Here is a 19,635-nt window from a genome sequence, read left to right as displayed (position 1 = left end):
AATTCGTCAACCAGTTTGCTTCAAATCCTTGTAAACCATTAACTTATTTGGAGGGCCTCTTAAAATTAATTTGTTTTTAAACAGAGCCAGCTGATGTGATATTTTCACACAGGCTCCACCATTTAAAGTAAAGACTTGATTAAAAATGACCTACACACAGCTTTTTTAGTCAATCAAGCTTTTTGGTACATACATTTTTTATTATTATCCATAACCCATAACTTTAAACCACTGGCTTCACAAACCCAGATCAACAAACACCGTGGACACCTTAGCTAGTTCAATGTTAGTGCCAATCTGTTCCTAATCGCTAATGACAAGATATTCAGAGTTTAAAATAATTATAAATAAGAAAACACTCATAACCATAAATCGTAACAATAACTAAGCTGTTTGAATATTTTATACCAATGCAATTGTTTTATTCTTTCTTTGCACTTGCTTTGTAGTCCATTTTTAAATTGTACAGCAGCCTCAACTATAAAACGCTCAATAATGATACAAAATTATGCTAAAGACATTAAATACATTGAGACAGACTCTTAGCAAACACTTTTGTCATCAAAGATATTGAAATGCCTTTAAACAGACTTTTGCCTTGCCTTAGAACATGGGTGTCCAATGAATCCCGGTCCTGGAGGGCCACTCCACTCCAGGTTTAACAGGTAAAGTGAGATAATTACCCACTTCAGGGTCTGGATTGCAGGCTTAAGTGGTTCAATTAAACAATTCAGAACAGGGTTGGAACAAAAACCAGGAGCGGAAGGGCCAGCACCCCAATGAGAAGAAGAATACAGCTTCTGAGACCAGCAATGATATCCTGTATGCAGGAAAGCGGGTTACCTGTGAGTTTCTTCATGGTCTGGAGCCTGACGCTGATGGCCTGGTGGGCGAGGAGAGGGGAGGAAGGCAGCGAGCGTGACACGCCCTCCATGATGCGGATATGCTGCATGCCTTCGGGCAGCGCACAGTCTCCTTCGAACGCACAGTCGCGCTCTGTCGAGCTGCCACCTGCGACAACACAACACCGTTCATGCAAAACACACAAAACACAGTGCCTTCTCATGCTCGTCACTTAATCCAGGGATGCAAATAAGACTCCCACTGCATAGCAGTTTCATTCAATCCTGGCTTTTTCTAGGAGTTTAATAGGACAAACCTGAGCTTGTGACCTATACACACACAGGGGCTAATCAATCAAGCTTGTATTAAAACCTGGAATGGGTGAAGCTGCTATACATTAGCAGTCTTATTTCTATCCCTGTAATTCTTTTCTGTCTACACTTCAGCCACTTATGATAAACAATATACAAAATCTTTGTGCATTAGATGCCTTGATAGAGGGGTCTTGTCATTTTTAATACATTTCATTGGGAAGCTATTACTAGAGGCTTTAGTCAATCAATCAATCTTTATTTTATATAGCGCCTTTCATAGTGGACCACCATCACAAAGTGCTTCGTGACAGCATCAAGGAAACAGGAAGTACTATCATTTTTATATATATATATATATATATATATATATATATATATATATAATATATATATATATATATATATATATATATATATATATATCTCTCTATTATCACACATGTGTGGTAACCATTTGCACCACAGTCATGGTGTGTGTGTGTGTGTGTGTGGGCGCTGCACCGTTAGTGAATAGAGATCACATCTTTCTGAGGTGCAGAATGTAGGCCATGTCTGCTTTGTGGGTGTTTGGCAGTCCGCATCGAAGATTACAATACTGCCTGGTATAAATATATCTTCAAAAGAAAAGGAACAGCACACCAGAACACAGCTTCCAGGGAAAGGGAGGTTTGTCGGGGTGCAGGGAGAGTCATTGCTATGGATGCAGCAAAAACGTTGGGCAGATTCATAAATGTTATTTATGTACTTTTAAACCAAAGAATATATAATAAATATAGGTTGAAGTTATGCATACATGTACATACCTGTGCTGATCACGGTGTGCACAAAGCAAATAAATACATTTTATTGGTGTCCCAGTACTTGTCCAAGAAATACTGTGGTGTGTAGGTATTGATGTATTCATGGATTTCTCTGTGTGTGTGTGTGTGTATTATATATATATATATATATATATATATATATATATATATATATATATATATATATATATATATATATATATATATATATATATATATAGAGAGAGATAGAGAGAGAGATAGAGAGAGAGAGCAAGCGAGCACCTATTAAACTATTAAAATGCTTTCCCTGTCTTTTTCTAAAAATAACTCTTGGCATCCTGGCAGCTCTGAGGGACACTAACACTCTCACTGTCTGGCTCCTGGTCCCAATCTTGCACATTCAGCAAACCCCAAACCCCTGCCACAGCAGAACGGTGCAGGAATGGCACTTACCTTGCCCGGTGCGGTTGAGTCGAGAATCTACACTGGCCAGCCTGTGCTCTGCAGAGTCCTCGTTCCCACCATCTGTGGAGAGAGAGCAGAGGGAGCGTGAATGGGGGTCCCCCAGCACCTCGCCACCTGATATCCGGCACACAAGCAGGGAGGCCACCTCTCTGTCTGCCACCCACTGCTTCATGGGCAAGACGCCCAGCAGACTGGCCAGGCAGAGCTGCGTGGGGCTGCCCCGACCCTTCCTCTTCACCCTCCCCAGCCCGTGACCCTTACGCAGTAGCCAATCCACGCTGCTCTTGTGTCTCCTCCACATAGTAGAGCTAATTGAGCTTCCTAGTTAATTGGTAGAACTGTACTGCTTGATTAATACTAAAGGTAACTAACAGTAATCCTCTTTTGCTCTGCCCAGCTGGGAAGGGGGGGGTCTAAGTTGGCAAATGCAAAGTGCACAGATGTAGGGCAGCCAGCTGTCATTTGCAGAGCAGATGCGTATTATGATTACTTTTGCAGACACCATTGATCTGCTGGTACAGAATTAGCAACAGTAGATACAGGGAGTCGATGCCTTGCGCTCTGAATATCCCGAGTTCTGTGATGTCATAGAGGACTAGCAAGACCTGTGGTGTTTACTATTGAAGAGGCTGCACGCTGCTCTCAGCAAAACCAAGAAAGAAGATTGCATCGCAGCATGCAGCCTGTGCAGCCTGTGCAGCCTGGGCCAATACAAGTGAAGAAACAGCTGCTTTTTTTTTTCTTTTTTTTTTCTGTGGAGAACAGCGATCCACACAAACCCAAGCAGCTGTTTCTTCACTCTTGACTTGGAATGGTAAATTAACCCGATCACCACCAGTGACCCTCCCCTGTGGAGAGATCAATCAATAATCGAATAATCGGGGGCTTATGCTGTAATTAGCATAAAAGTCCAGAGCCGACGGGATTTCAAAAGATAGACGATTTGTAAATAAAACTATAGCTACATTTTTTTGCAGCAGCAGCGGTGGCAAACTTGCCATATCGAAAGGGTGGAAAAATTGAATAAAAAAAAGGTTGAAAGCACACCAGCGTCAGCGCCATTAACAACCCTCTGACTGGCAGTCTAAATTACTCTTGACAAGCCATGTAAAAGGACTCCTTCTGAAATGCATTCTGACAGACAGCTCGCTGACGATTTGTACACCCTCTACTGTATCTGTATAGCTAGGTACTTGATGCTATTCTGGGCTGCTTTTTGTCCTCTTTGTGAGGTTCTCTCATTTGATGTGACAAGCTAAATGAAAACTAGATTCCTTTACAAAACTTGACATGGATGGCACAGAAAAAGGAACAGAAACATTGTGCCAGGGTTCTGAATCAGGTTTCGGTTGCAATCTAGTCAGATTCAAGACAGACTGAACCCACGGTCATAGATACAGTATGAAGGCAAGCAAATTACCTCACTACACTGCCTATTAATAATAATAACAACAACAATAATAATAATAAGTTATTTAGCATACGCTTTTATCCAAAGCGACTTCGAGACTATGAACTATGCATCACAGCTGCTGCTGCAGTGTCTCTTCCAACAGGACCTTGTTTGTTTTATGTCTCATCTGAAGGATTGAGCACAAGGAGGGTAAGTGACTTGCTCAGGGTCACACTCAGTGAGCTGTGATTGAACGGAACTTCCTGGAAACATACCCCTTTCATTAACCCCTGGACCACCAAGACTCCTACCTAATATTACAATTTGTCCCCTTATTATTCTAAATAGCCTAAGCTGTGTTTTTTTTTTTTTTTTGTATTCATATTATCCAGAGATGATCTGTACTTATTTTATAGTGATTTATACAGCAAGGACAGTAAATGTTTTCTTTTATTCTATCAAATAAAATTGGATTCTTTTTTTTTTTTAAATATATAAAACAGAATAGCCAGTCCGTGCATGAAGAACAATTCTTATTAGATGAAAGCCTAGAGAATATGATGTAATAGAGAACATAAAACACACTTGACAGTCCAGTTTGTTTTCATCCTCCAGGGGTAGTTTTCGCTATCAGAAGACTACGTTTTATCCGCCATGCAAATATTTTACAAAAAATCTGCTTTACAGTGTATTTCTGTGCGGTCCAGTGGTTAAAGAAAAGGGCTTGTCCCTGGTTCCAATCCCGGATCAAACTCCCTGTGTGGGACCCTGAGCAAGTCACTAACCTCCTTGTGCTGCGTCTTTGGGGTGAGACGTTGTTGCAAGTGACTCTGCAGCTGATGCATGGTTCACACACCCTAGTCTCTGTAAATCGCCTGGGATAAAGGCGTCTGCTAAATAAACAAATAACAACAATCACCCCCCCCCCCCCTGGATATCATAAAAACATTAAACACATATTTGTACCTATTGTATTGTAACTGCGATTTAATGCTGTCGATCAACTGCAGCCAATTACCTCAATAGCCTGCACTGAGAAGGCAGCACTGGGCACAGAGATGAACTGCCCGGGGTTTGAAAACGCACAGCAGCAAGCAGGCAAGCAGACAACCAAGCATCAAGTAGAAAAGCAAGCAGTCAAGCAAGCAAGCAAGCAGACAAGCAAGTATCAAGCAGACAAGCAAGTATCAAGCAGACAAGCAAGCAGGCAAGCAAGCAGACAAGCAAGCAGGCAAGCAAGCAAGCAAGCAAGCAGACAAGCAGACAAGCAAGCAAGCAAGTATCAAGCAGACAAGCAAGAAGACAAGCAAGAAGACAAGCAAGCAAGCAGGCAGGCAAGCAAGCAAGCAGGCAGGCAAGCAAGCAAGCAAGCAGGCAGGCAAGCAAGCAAGCAGGCAGGCAAGCAAGCAAGCAGGCAAGCAGGCAGGCAAGCAAGCAGGCAAGCAAGTCCTGCAAGGGCAGCCGTGGCAACGTCTACTTGCAAAATGTACTTTACAGTGCCGCTGCATTATCTGTATTAAACCAGGCAATTGCACTCGTTACAAAATCAGATTGAATTGCTGGAAAGCATCAGGCTGCCTGAAGGAACAGCTGCTGTGTGGCAAAAATACTGCAAATAGTCATAGTATTTGAAAACGGGTGAGGAGAAGATGGGAGCTCTCAAGGGAGTACTTTGCAGCACTGGTATCTGAGTTTCAGCGCTGTGCTGAAGCAGCTCAATGCACTGGATATTCCTCTCTATTTTTAGTTATGAAAACACTTGGATCCTCCCAATGTATAAACAAAGCAGAGGTTGCCTCCCCATATTGCAAGCAGGTCTCTCGAGAAAGGGATTATTTAAAGCCTCCCATTGCATAGCAATTGCAGTTTTTAGAGCCTGCTTGCTGTATTTAGACACACTTTGCATCTTTGGTATAGGCAACTGTTCAAGCCTTAGGCTGGTGGGGGAGCAGTCCGCACTGATCCAAAACCATGATGGACATGGTCAGTTGGAATACCAAGCAGAGACTTGCAAAATCATTTCACTGGTAACCTAATGGGATTCCCACAGTGTTTTTCTTCTTACAATGCAGACTACTTGAAATTTGGACGTATGCACGTGTTCTAGCCTACCAGGGTCAGTGAGAAAGCTAACTGGGATATCATTAAATAAACCCAAAAGAAACCACTAGCAGACCACAGCATTACAGGGAACGGCAATGCACGGGGGACATATAGTCCTGATAATAGCAGCAATATGGTACTGCAATGGATAATCAGGGAGGACTGGTTACCATGTTACCACAGCGCTACTACGGCAGCTTCGTACAAAGTTATCTGCTCTTGTGCAGCAGAACTATTGTTGTACACAACTAATGCATTTCCATTAAAGATCATGTTAAGGATTTTTAATAACAAAAAGTTAAGATGACCAAAGCTACCACAGGGGAAAATGTGTGTACTAAAAAGTAATGCGCTTTCATTGGCAAAAAGGTATTTCCTTGCCACACCACACCCCCAACAATACAGCTCTCCTATGAAATCAAGGATCCTAATTACTACTGGTATCAGTGTACTATACTCTGGTCTGTGATTACAATATAAGTGCCCTCCCAGTTCCTTGCCTGATGGAAGTTCATTCACAAACGAACACAATGCGCTTTTCCGCTAAAATAAGCTTCTAATTAAGTGGTAACAATTCCCACTCCCACACGTTAACTGGGTTACTATTTTATGACCCTATTGAAAGGCTTGTTTTAATACCTTGCAGGATGTGGGGTAGGCATCCTGCCAGCTGAACAACGGGCTACCCAAAGCCCTGGAGACCAGCCCCCAATACAAAACCAGCTAGACATTGCAAGCATTCACAGCACACAGTCTCTTAACATAAAATAAAAACTCAACAAAAAACTCTGTTGGCGCAATCTGAATTCTTTTTGTAATCCAGTCTTCGAGAATCAATAACCAGAGGTACTAGTTTCCCTGGTCTCTTTTCCAGTCCGCTCTCTAAACAGCGGAGTATCAAATCTCTGAGAAACGAACTGCGAACCGAGTATTTCGATCATTCCGATTGAATCAGGTAAGGGTCATGGGTGTCGATTGGAGGCTGATTTAACATTCAGAGTGAAAGAAGTGGAGAAACAGCTGTTTGGGTTTGTGAGGATTGCTGTTTTTTGTGGAGAACAGCGATCCACACAAACCCAAGCAGCTGTTTCTTCACTCGGTAAATTATCCCGATCAACACCAACAACCCCCACTAGTGGAGAGCAGGATCCCACTAACTGGTTCATGCAACACTGCAAATTGCTATTTAAAAATAAATAAATTATAAAAAAAAGTTGGGGTTTTCCAATCAAAGGATATTGCCTTGATATGTGTGCGCTGTATTATAGCCATCTGTGTTAAAAAAATAAATAAATAAATAAATAATTGCTTAAATGCCAGCAAGTACACCTATTTAAATGGGCTATCTTCCCATCTTACTTATTTGTTGTTCCAGGTCACAGTTTCTCAGTTTGAGGCAGCCAGGTTTGGAATAGGCTGCTGAAAGATGGCTCGGCCCTGCCAGCTCCATACTTAAACAACAACAACACACAAACTGACTGACACACACGCACTGACTGGCACACACACCGTCTGCCAAGACAGTTCAACGCTCGCACATGTGGTTCTCGCCGTCTGTAGGGGGGCGATATAAAAACAGAGAGGCAATACCGGCTCCGATTTGTATTTGCTATCGATTCACATAAAAAACATCAAATTCAATTGGTGAAAAAATATGCATATTGTACATATATAGCAATAATCAAAAACTAATGACTTTGGAAAATTCAGAAGGATTACAGTGCAGTATATTTATGAGGTCATTCATAAGGCTGTACATCACGGTTAGGAAGTACAGTACTTGTACTACGTTCCCATGACCACTGTCGAATGCTGAAAGGGTTTTGAGATCCTTCACAGGAAGATCAAACCAAATTGGGACCCTGTCAGCCCTTTTTAGGACTGTGGCTCAGAAACCTGTTTCTCCAATGGCTCTCTCATGAACCTAATGACTACGTTTCAAGCCACTGCACGGCACACCAGGGTAGACTTGGGGTTTGACACAGAAAAACTGCCTCAAACTAGGTCTCCCAGAACCAGGTTTCCAAGCCTTTTTATTTTTAGCAGTGTTCTTTTATTAATTAATTCAGCAGGTAGATGCAGGATATTGTGTACTACGTTATTTTCAGACAGCTTTTCAAGCTGTCACTACAGCTGTAATTCTGCTCTGCCTACTCGCAACACATCCACATGATCAACTTCTCAGGAGGACGTAGGCCACCTGATCTTCACTACCAGCCTGCACTGCATCATCCCACAGAGACTGAAACCTCCCCCACACACTCAAATACCAACTAGCTGTAAGCACAAAGGGGGTGTCTGTTAATGGGAGCTAATGGATACCCAGTCATACACAAGCAGCAGCCTTCGTGGGCCGGGTGATCACCCGGTGGTTTCCTTTGCGCTCGATCACACGCAATCTGGCGCGGTCACACGCAGCACCTGGCTGGAGCCTGTTGCAATTCCAGCACCGTTACTGGAAGGCAGAGTGTGTGAGTCATCATCATGTAGCTGCCCACAGGATGGGAGCTCAGCCTAGCTTAGAGTAGCAGGGCAACACAGCAAGAGGTCAGCTAAGCAGATTAACTTTTTTTAAGAGATTTATATTTCCGTATATTTATTTCACTGTCTGTTTAATATCTTAACACCTTGAATGGTCAGTGCTCACTTGTCGTTTCTGTTTAGGTTGTCCTGGGCGTGCTTAGTCACTACAGGCCTCTTCAAGTCCGGTTTATTGAAGTGAGGTGAGGCAGCAGACTAGCTGTCCATTGAACACTTCTATGCTTCCCCGCTTCACTTTGGGGAAAATCCTGCTTGAGGAGTGTTTGCAGAAGCATTGTTTGCAGGAGTATTGATTATCTTGGCGCCAAGCAGAAACAGCAATAGCTGATGACACAGAACATACATAAGAGCACATTTAACATGCAGTAAATCAAACATTAGGAAAATGCAGAGGACATAAAGCATCCTGTTCAGAGCAGTGGGAAGGGTTCACCTGGCAGGCTCAGGCAGGCCGAATGTTCTCTCTGAACCGCTCCCTGTTCTAGCCACTGGGTGTCAGCTGAGCTGTGGAGCTCTGTCTGGCCGACAACGCTGGGGCTCAGCCAGGAAACAACAAATCATCCTGCAGGTAAGAACCCACAGCTGGCTTTGCACAGATTCTCAACTGGAATACCTACAGCTACACCCAAAAGTTTAGCATTACCTAAAAATTTTAGGACTGAGAAAAAACCATATGAACATGGAACATGGTCTTTGATTCAACATCATGTACTGAAAGAAACTACTAAAACGCAAAAGTTTACCCGAAGCCTAACAGAATTACAGAATGAGAAATGTCTTTTTTTTTTTTTTTTTTTTTTTTTTTTTTTTTTTTTTAAAGTATATGGGAAACCTACAAAAGCGGTGGTGTGTAATTCAACATGTTAACGTAACATTATTCAGTACGTTTCATTCGACTTCATGAAGCAACATTAGTTCATTCTATAGGGTGATGTTAAACTTTTCACTATATAGCTTGCTTACTGACTGCATTGTGTTTTTGGATAGACTGAAGTCTTTTACTGCAGTTGACATAATAGTTGATGTACGTACTGAACAGACACATGTGACACGTGAAGCCACACCTATACAGCAGTGACTGATTCAGCAGTAAGATACTACTCCCTAGCACAATAAAATGTGATTGGGTTCTAGTCCTGGCCCTCAACTTCCCTCATCTCCAACAGCTGGAACTTAAACCAAGCAATTCCATCCCACCCCAAAAAAAAAAAAAACAAGAGTCTGTAATAAAATGATTCACTCTGTTATTATGTAATTAGAAGCACAAGACTACGAAACACATTTCCAGTAAATGTCTACCCTCTTCCTTGGAACGAATGATGAGAGAACTTGAAGGCTCTGGAGAGCTTTCAGAATGTATACTGAAACTGCCCGACATTCAGCTTTTTCAAAAGGAGACAGAACATTAGCTTAACGGTTAAGAATTTTGAAATTTTATATTAGCTAATGTTTTTTTTTTTTTTTTTTTTTAATTCTAGTAGTTATTTAATGGCTTAACTATCTAATGTCCAGTTTTTTTGTACAATTCTCTGGGTTTTTTTTTTCTGCTTAGATCATTACTTCCCATGTTTGCTAACTATTGTGGGGAAGTGTGTTGGGGAAGCATATCAGTGTTGCACAAGCTTCAGTGCTTTAACTGCAAGCTTAGGTGCCAGGTTTCAAGTTCACTGTATGATGATGTCACCTGTATGTTATACAGGAGTTACAGAAAACAACAGGAACACCTGCCAAAACACTGTCAAATAGGGGCCGTCACAGGTACGGCTTGAACTTGGCAAGACGTTTAAATTGTTCTGGAGGGTTACATAACCACTTTTAATGTCTTCTGGTAGTTTGGGGATGAAAGTGTGCACCACAGCCTGAGCTCCAAAATCGTCATCACTTGACACTGTGCTCAGTGTAACATCAGTCTTGGATAAAAGACCCATTGCATAGCAGTTTGATCACTATGAGTTTATTAAGACACACCTGAGCTTGTTGCCTGTGCACTGTGGTGAATCAAGCTTATAGTAAAACCTGGAATGGGTAAACTGCTATGCAATAGGAGTCTTATATCCATCCCTGGACCTTAACTGAAACTGAAATGGAAAAAAAAAAAAAAAAAGTTATTTTACTGGAAAGGAAAAGTCCTTCAGATTAATTGAGTGGTGTCAGGCATTGCACTAGCCACCTACAACATCAAACCACCCGAGGCTCACCAGCACTGCATTGCACATCATTCTTCTACCACAGAGTTTGGTCTCCAAGGTGTGACAGCAATATCCTGGTCAAAATGATTCAGCCATGACTGTTTTATGCGTTATCTGCTGTGTCATTGCTCGCCGAGGATATAAATAATACACACTCACATCACAGCCAATCACAGCCAGAAAAGAGAGGTCATTGTGACCTACACTGACAGCATGCAGAGTAACTTCCATGTGTAAAATTTCATCAACTTCGGACCAGCTGTTCATTAATTCAACCAAGCAAAAGTGCGTCAGTATGACCTTTTCAAATACAAAACTTGCAAAGGCTCAAACCCTCCATAAAGCATAAGGACTGTCATGTTTAGGAAACTGGGCAGAGTCCCAAACGAACTGCAGTGTTCTTGGCACAACTGAAATTAAAATGTACGCAGTGAAAACAAACATTGAAAGCCACCCTGTGCTAACTGTAAATCCTTCTTAAGTGAATACTGGTTAAAGTCAGTCCCGTCTGACTTTTGGCAAAGTCGCTTTTCAGATTGAGAATTGCCACAAAAATGTGAAAAAAAAGGAGATGAGATGCAAAATGGGCATCTCTTATTTCCAAATGTATATCCTCCCAGGGATGGAAATGAGACTTCCACTGCAGAGCACACCTGAGCTTGTGATCTATACGAGGGCTAATCAAATTAAAACTGCTCTGCAGCACGGCTTTCCTGTAGCCTAGAATATTTCTTAGGTGCCACCTGTGGTAGTTTTTTTTTTTTTTTTTTTTTTTTTTTTAAACATGTTCAAAAATAAGCTTACCGGACACTACAACTTTAAAACTGTTTTGCTGCACTGCATCTGTGAATGATGCTACTGCACAACTATGCAGAGCCATCAGATGGAAATTTACAGGAGGTAAATGAGTCACCTGTCTCTCAGAAGGAGCGCGTGTCTCACTTCTCCTTCCAAAACCTCTCCACTCACACCAGTGTTCACTTTCTCCACACCACCCCGCTGCTCCAATGCTAGCCCTAGCTGATCCAAACGCCTGCACAAAGAAAGCATTCCCTTGAAAAGATACTCCGAGACTGCAGGACACTGCTGTATGAAGCAGTATTTTGGACAGAATGAATTTTGAATGCTGATGCAAAAAAGTTCAGCATCCAAATTACTGAAGTAGTGCCAGACTGTGTGTTTAAGTGCAGTTGTGCGGTATGTATGTGGGTTTTTTTGCTTGCATACAAATCAAATCACTCAAATCAACAAATAAGGTGTCATTAGTTACCTTTGCCAGGTAAAATAAAAAGAACAACTAAATCATGTGGAATGTGTGAATGTTTCTGTGTGGATATATTTGCACTCAGCCCCATAAACATGTATTAAAACACATTATGTACATCCACACCCAGTTATCTCAAAACAGTTTGGTATATACTACACAGTATACATAGACGTGGATAGATAGTGCAGAGGCAGACAGGCAGCTACATGAATGCTGTGTTCAGATAGTGAAGTGTGAAGGGCTGTTCCTCCTGGCTGGCCAACGGCGGCCCTTTAATATCTACATATCCACTGTGGGGGGACCACCGGGCCTGCGTTCAGCTTATTTTCTTTTTTTTCGGTCCAAACAAAAAAAAGTTTTCCCCGGGGTCAACATTGTCACAACCCTTGTTAGGGGAATTTGCCATGGCCTTGAACATCAGGATCGGGCCACCGATGGACTATTGTTCAAAAAAGCTGGAATCGATTCAATTCTTCTTACGCCTGTTGGTGTCGGCATTTTGGGGACAATAGGTCTGTTATGTACTGATGTTAACCCAGGACAGTAACAGTAAAGAGAGCGGCTTTAAAGTCCTCCTGCTGCTGCTGCAATGCCTTTCAATAAAGGATACGAAAGGTAAATATAAACAGGACAGATGCACACAGCAGGATTACTGGGAGAGATGAAAGACACGCCATGTCGATACACAGGCAGATCACATTCTTACACTCCATATAAATAGCATCTGGTATCATTAAACAGGCCCTCTTATAAAAGAGAGATGACAAATATCCATGATTACTTCAGCAAACTTTAATCCAAATCGACAGAAGCCCTATTCACAGTTCATACTAATTAACATCAAATGAGACCGTTTAGCACTGTGTGTGTGTGTGTGTGTGTGTGTGTTTGGTCGAATGCAATGCTCTCTGCTTAAGACAGAGGGGGAAAAAGCAATTTCTTTACATGGAGCACAGCGAGATCTCTGGAGAGAATCAGGCACAAAGACTCAAGAGTACAGTATTGGAAAAATACAGCATTAGAAAGAGATAGAGGGAGATGGATGCTTGTCTCACCAGCTGTATAACGATGGCTAACAGGTGATGTTATACATAGATAGATGATGATAGATTTCTATCATTTTTCAATTAAAAAAAAAAAAACTGATTTATAATGACCAACATAATGATTGAGCTACGAATAACTGTAGCTAGATAAATATAGATTGCCCGCAATGAAAAAAAACACACAGGTAATAGATGAATGAATGTGCAATTCTTTCTAGGTTGCAATCTATATTCAATCTTCACTGAACAGAAAAAAAAGACCATGACTATTCTCCCTCAATCCAGCACTTTAAAATTGACACTGTTTCTAACGTAACTCCAAACAGCAGTTGATCACGCTCCCCAGGTGGACTTCCCAGCTGGCAAGACACCTGCCCAACCCCCTCCCCCAACACCCCCAAAATCACCCAAAGCCCCAGCCGCCCCCTGAATTCCCTGTTCTGTCGTAGAGCAGGCTCACCTCTGTCTCCAGCTGAACTTCACTGCTTTTCCACAAGTGTAAATCCTGCACCATTATGTAGTTGAAAGACAGAAGATAGAATGTGGTAAGAGAAGGAGAGAGGGTTAGACAGTGAATGAGAAGAGCAGTAGCAAAGCACCAGGTGCCAACGCAGAGAGAAACACACACACACACACTCTCTCTCTCTCTCTCTCTCTCTCTCAGCATCAGCAACTCAGTCAGCCAGCCTTCCCTCCTCCCTCGCTGCTCTCTCGCAGAGCAGAGATAGTTAACACTCTCCATACTAAGAATACCAGGTCAAGCACTGCATGCTTTTAGTGCCTGCTACACTCGCAGTATATCACATACACTGCCAAACAATTCATTTATCCTCTCCATTGCTTCTCTTTCCATGTTCTCCTTCTCCAGCACCACAGAAAAAAGACTGGACTGAACTGCAGTTAAAACTGAGGGGGAAAAAAGTGTTTCTCAAAAATAAACATGTAATAAGAAGATTTTAAAAAAAAAAAAAACTACACTCCCAGTTTCTTCAAATATCTTTAAACAGAATCAACTTCAGGAAGGGAGACAGGAGCTCCCTTCCTGAAGTACAATTTGACCACCAGGTGTCACTATGTGCTATGCACAAATCCTATTGGAAGTGAAAATACATTTTAAAAAGACATGAGGTTTTAATGTTGACATTTTCTGTTTATCAACTCCTCACATCTGTTTGTTAGTGAAATTGTATTAAATTATTTTATTGAAAAGTATTAACATAATGCAATTTACTGCAAATGTTTCACAGTGGCAGCTAGTGTTTAATACACATATTTACTTGTAATTTGACAGTTTGAAAATGTGTTTCCACGTAATATGAAGTTAGCACAGGTAATGTTTTTCAAGATATCTTTTTTGTGAATTTTTTTTTTTTTTTTATACTGCCCTCAGATAGACAAGGTTAATCAAATCAATTATTTTTTCTGTCATCATTTTAAGTCAATTAAAACCCCTAATAAACCAAGATTCTCCAGAAAGCAAAGTCAATTCTCTCTCTCTCTCTCTATATATATATATATATATATATATATATATATATATTATATATATAGAGAGAGTATATATATATAAAATGTATGTTCCTGGACTGTAACAGTCTCCAGACAGAGCCAGCTGGATCCAGTTAACAATATGAGCTGCTGGCAAGCTTGTGTCGGCTCTCTTACTCCCCTTAAATCACCCCTACAAAGCCTTGCAATAACTGCACTATTATTTCATTTCTGAATTGGGAATTTCTCTGTTCAGAAATTAGGTCCCAGTCGCACAGCAGTTTGAGCTGTCCCAAGTTTGGTCCCAAGGTTGATTAGACACACCTGCACTGATCTTGCTACCTGACCCACGCTTGTGTGTGTCTTTCCAATACCACTCACAAATCATTCTCAGAGTAGCCGCGTGTGTGTCTTTCCAATACCACTCACGAATCATTCTCAGAGTAGCCGCGTGTGTGTCTTTCCAATACCACTCACGAATCATTCTCAGAGTAGCCGCGTGTGTGTCTTTCCAATACCACTCACGAATCATTCTCAGAGTAGCCGCGTGTGTGTCTTTCCAATACCACTCACGAATCATTCTCAGAGTAGCCGCGTGTGTGTCTTTCCAATACCACTCACGAATCATTCTCAGAGTAGCCGCGTGTGTGTCTTTCCAATACCACTCACGAATCATTCTCAGAGTAGCCGCGTGTGTGTCTTTCCAATACCACTCACAAATCATTCTCAGAGTAGCCGCGTGTGTGTCTTTCCAATACCACTCACAAATCATTCTCAGAGTAGCCGCGTGTGTGTCTTTCCAATACCACTCACAAATCATTCTCAGAGTAGCCGCGTGTGTGTCTTTCCAATACCACTCACAAATCATTCTCAGAGTAGCCGCGTGTGTGTCTTTCCAATACCACTCACAAATCATTCTCAGAGTAGCCGCGTGTGTGTCTTTCCAATACCACTCACAAATCATTCTCAGAGTAGCCGCGTGTGTGTCTTTCCAATACCACTCACCGCGTGTGTGTCTTTCCAAATCTTTTTATCATTCTCAGAGTAGCCGCGTGTGTGTCTTTTCAATGCTTTTTATCATTCTCAGAGTAGCCGCGTGTGTGTCTTTCCATTTCAATGCTTTTTATCATTCTCAGAGTAGCCGTGTGTGTCTTTCAATGCTTTTTATCAAGAGTAGCCGTGTGTGTCTTTCATCATTCTCAGAGTAGCCGTGTGTGTCTTTCATTTCAATGCTTTTTATCATTCTCAGAGTAGCCGTGTGTGTCTTTCATTTCAATGCTTTTTATCATTCTCAGAGTAGCCGTGTGTGTTATCATCATTCTCAGAGTAGCCGTGTGTGTCTTTCATTTCAATGCTTTTTATCATTCTCAGAGTAGCCGTGTGTGTCTTTCATTTCAATGCTTTTTATCATTCTCAGAGTAGCCGTGTGTGTCTTTCATTTCAATGCTTTTTATCATTCTCAGAGTAGCCGTGTGTGTCTTTCATTTCAATGCTTTTTATCATTCTCAGAGTAGCCGTGTGTGTCTTTCATTTCAATGCTTTTTATCATTCTCAGAGTAGCCGTGTGTGTCTTTCATTTCAATGCTTTTTATCATTCTCAGAGTAGCCGTGTGTGTCTTTCATTTCAATGCTTTTTTTTATTGATTTTTTTATTTTTATTTTCAGGTTTCCATCCCTTTTTTTTTGTTTCCTGACAGGATTGTGATCACACTTCCATTTCCTGTTTTTGAAGTCCCAGAGCGAATCGAAATGAGGAAACAGAGGGGCGGGATTTAGAAAGGGGGGTGTGGCATCCCCTTCCCATTGACTGAACTGAATACACGAAAACTTGTATTGTGAGCTTCATGATGAGTCCCAAAATATACAGTATAGACATATAGCCCAGAGAAAAGCAGTGGGATAGAAAACTGCATGTCTAGAACACAGCTTTTAAAAAGCTCCTTGAGTGGCCATTATTACAAGTTTGACTGTGATTTGTGGTATTGCATTGAGACAAGACCTCTCTAGGCTTTGAGCAGTATCAAATAAACAGACTGTACACAACAATATATATAAAGCTTAGATTCAGACTAAACTAGCTCAGTAGATATAGCACACTGCAGATTTCAACAGACTTAATCTGACAGCAATATTCTACCGAGCAGTGCGTCTATGCAGAGATCTCTATGCAATGACTGACTGCAAGAGACTGGAGGATTGAGAGCAATAAACACAACACATGCTTCTCACTAAGGAGAGAAGATAAGACATGTCCTGTCAACAGCACTCTTACTGACACATAGCGCCTTGTCAGCTCAGCCTATCCAAAAACACGTGCAGCTAAATGCAGAGCGCCGTGATCACACACACAACACGACACCATCAGTCACTAGTCGACCTTGCTTGTGCATACAATGAATGTGTATGACTGTTTCAAGAAGCAAGAAACAAGAACCACGTGATACTGCATGGCTATCTGAATTAAACATATTCCTGCAAGTCTCTCTTGCATAACACATGGCACACCTCCACAATCCTGTGATTGAAAAACAGTCAAGCATCTTTCAACTAGTTCAAGCCACTGACCAACTAGATGAAAAGACAACTCTATTGCTGTAGCTACAGTCCCTTGGTCTAGGATGAGGGAAAACGAAAGCACAGAGGTTATTTTATTTGTTCATTTTTAGAACAATGCTGCACATCTTTGCGTACGTAGCTAGATTTAGCAGGCATGACAGACAGAAATGCTACCCTCTCGGGGTACAATCCTTGGCGCATTACGCTATGTTCTCAAAATAGGTCAGTTCACATGCAGCAGCTCCACGCAGAGATGTGTGTGTCAAGCAGGACAACCCAAAATTATCCAAACTGCTACAGCATTGCTTTATCACACTGGCACTGACGTACAGGACAGAACTACCACCACAGTCTAAGAAGCCATCACCAATGACCTTTATTGCATGTTTTTTATAACCTTGTCTGCACAACCTCCAGGAAAACATCTTTCAATACCTGCAGATGACCAGGGCGTGGCTTCCTTTGAAAGGAGAGCTGCCTGTCAAAATGATCCCACGCAGGTTCTACATAACATGTTGTCCTCTCTTCCGCGACTCCTCTCCATGCGCTGTTCAACCCCTGTACCAAGCGACGCGCACGTTTGTTTGTGCAATCGCGCAATGGCTACAGCTGCCACCAGGTATTTCACTTTGTGTATTTGAAGAGCAGTGTCAATACCTCCAACAATAAGCTGAGCACCAGAGTATTGGGGAAAAAAAAAAAAAAAAAAAACTGCAGCAAAAACACAGAACAGGACAAATGCCCCATAAAAAAAAAGAGAAGTACAGAACTAGGCACGGACTGCGCTTTGAGAACAAAGGAATGTGATTAATGAAGTGTGGGGGAATGGAAAGGATTACTGTTTAGCGGTTTGTATAGCGGAGAGTGGGATGCAGGGGTGTCTGCTCATGACAGGGGCTGGGATGAGCTAGGAAAGCTGTCCCGCTCCCATCTGCCAAAAGGGAACAGACTGCACATATCTTGTAGGCTTCTCTGTTGTGCCAAACACTGGGGAAGCAGAAGAGAAGCACCACAGGGCACTAGCACAGTAACAGCCTGTTCTCAAAGCTGGGCAATTCGGGTAGGACTCCCGTTGCATAGCAGTTTGAGCTGTTCCAGGTTTTACCGGGAGCCTTGTGGTGCACGGACAATCTCACCTCTGTGTTCTTCAGTACATAAAGTAATCATTTCACAGCAGGTTCTGTACATTATTCTGCCTCCTCGAAAGTAAAGTCTCTCTCAACTATGTTGCTGTTTTCTCTGTTTTAACAACATGTGGTAAGTAACTATTTATTCTCTGAGTAAAACCACTTCTTATTCGTAAACAGTAACATGACTCCCCTCCGAATCCCCACCAAGCTGTACTTTCTATCAAGCTGTGCTTTCTATTTATATATTTTGGTTTGAAGAGCATACAAGTAAAATGATCAGCACCCCCACCACTCTGCATTACACTCTGCCTCCTCAAAGTGTTCACACTTCTGCACAATAAACTTAGCTTCATCCTTTCTGAACGTTCACAGCAGTATAAATGCATAGTAAAGTGGCAACATTAAAGCACAGGTAAAACCATGGCAAAGCACAGGTAAAACCATGGCAAAGCACATCATACATTATAAATAGCTCTGGTGAAGTGTAGGCAGTACATTCATAGCATGGAAAAACAGAGTTACTGTGCAAATACAGGTCACATTTTTATAAGGGAAGCGCATTGTACGTTTGTGCTTTCTTTTCCCGAGTGGTTGACTTTTTCCATGCATTACAACCCATTTTACTGCACTCCAGGGATTCCTGTATTTCTTTAAAACCTCTCCTCCCATGCTGCTTGCTCGTAGACAGGCATCACTGTCAGATTCAGACTCTCAGATTTCATATCGTTCTAAGAAAGCGAGTATGAAGGCAAGGCACACCAATGAGACTGACTGCATGGACTGGCATCAGGCGGGTATGAATATGTAAAAGGCACATAGATGTAGGGAGTTTGCTGTACAGTGGAAGCATACAAAAGCTGTGCACTGCAGAGCAGTCAAATTCAACTCAACATTCAATAACGAGTGCAGTACACATGTAGTAAATATACCACACAAGGTTCTACAAAAAGCCACCTGCATTGAACTCGTTAGGTGCAATTTAGGGGTAGTGAGTGCCAGCAAAGTACTAAAAGGGGACCTTTGATGGTATAGATCTACAACTCGCTAACAAGGCATGTACAGCATTCTGATCTTACAGGCAGTAAATTCAACACAGACCGTCCAGTGTCTCCTGTCAATAAATTCTCCCACAACCACCCGTGTTCCGCAGCTTTGCTTCTCAGCCAAGTGCTAAACTACAGCAATACTCCTACCTTTTCATCAGGGGCCATCCCTGCACAGACCACGCCTTGGAGTGGAATGGGAGCGAGCAGGTGTGCAGCAGAGAGAGGGAGTGTGGTCTCAAGTCCTGGCTCTGCACAGCTCTGCCCTAATGCAGTGTGTTTATGTGGATCTCCGGCTACGAGGCTGGGAGAACAGCTCAGCTCCACAGTCACAGGCCCGTCAGAAGGAAATGAAGAAAACAGAGGACTTCTCACGTCTTTAACTCCTTGTTGGTACAACCCTGCCGCAGTTCTCTTACCGAAAACTGCTTTCCGTATCAGAGCTCCTGATCTTCTCCCCAATTTAGAAGGTCCA

At 42.1% G+C, this 19,635-nt stretch overlaps 1 protein-coding gene across 5 annotated transcripts in view; it reads right to left on the bottom strand.

Moving 5' to 3' along the window:
* LOC121323897 (protein TANC2-like) overlaps positions 1 to 19,635 on the bottom strand; it is a 136,620-nt gene that overhangs the window by 55,667 nt on the left and 61,318 nt on the right. For all 5 annotated transcript variants that reach the window (XM_041265219.1, XM_041265223.1, XM_041265220.1 and 2 more), the window contains 2 exons: positions 2,393 to 2,464; positions 844 to 1,011 (listed from right to left, as the gene is read on the bottom strand). In XM_041265219.1, the coding sequence (XP_041121153.1) occupies positions 844 to 1,011; positions 2,393 to 2,464 (240 nt within the window). The remainder of the gene's footprint in view (positions 1 to 843; positions 1,012 to 2,392; positions 2,465 to 19,635) is intronic.

This window comes from Polyodon spathula, chromosome 12, assembly GCF_017654505.1.
Source record: "Polyodon spathula isolate WHYD16114869_AA chromosome 12, ASM1765450v1, whole genome shotgun sequence".
Classification (NCBI taxonomy): domain Eukaryota; kingdom Metazoa; phylum Chordata; class Actinopteri; order Acipenseriformes; family Polyodontidae; genus Polyodon; species Polyodon spathula.
Note: the sequence above shows the minus strand (reverse complement) of the source record. Positions and strands in the feature narration are given on the sequence as shown.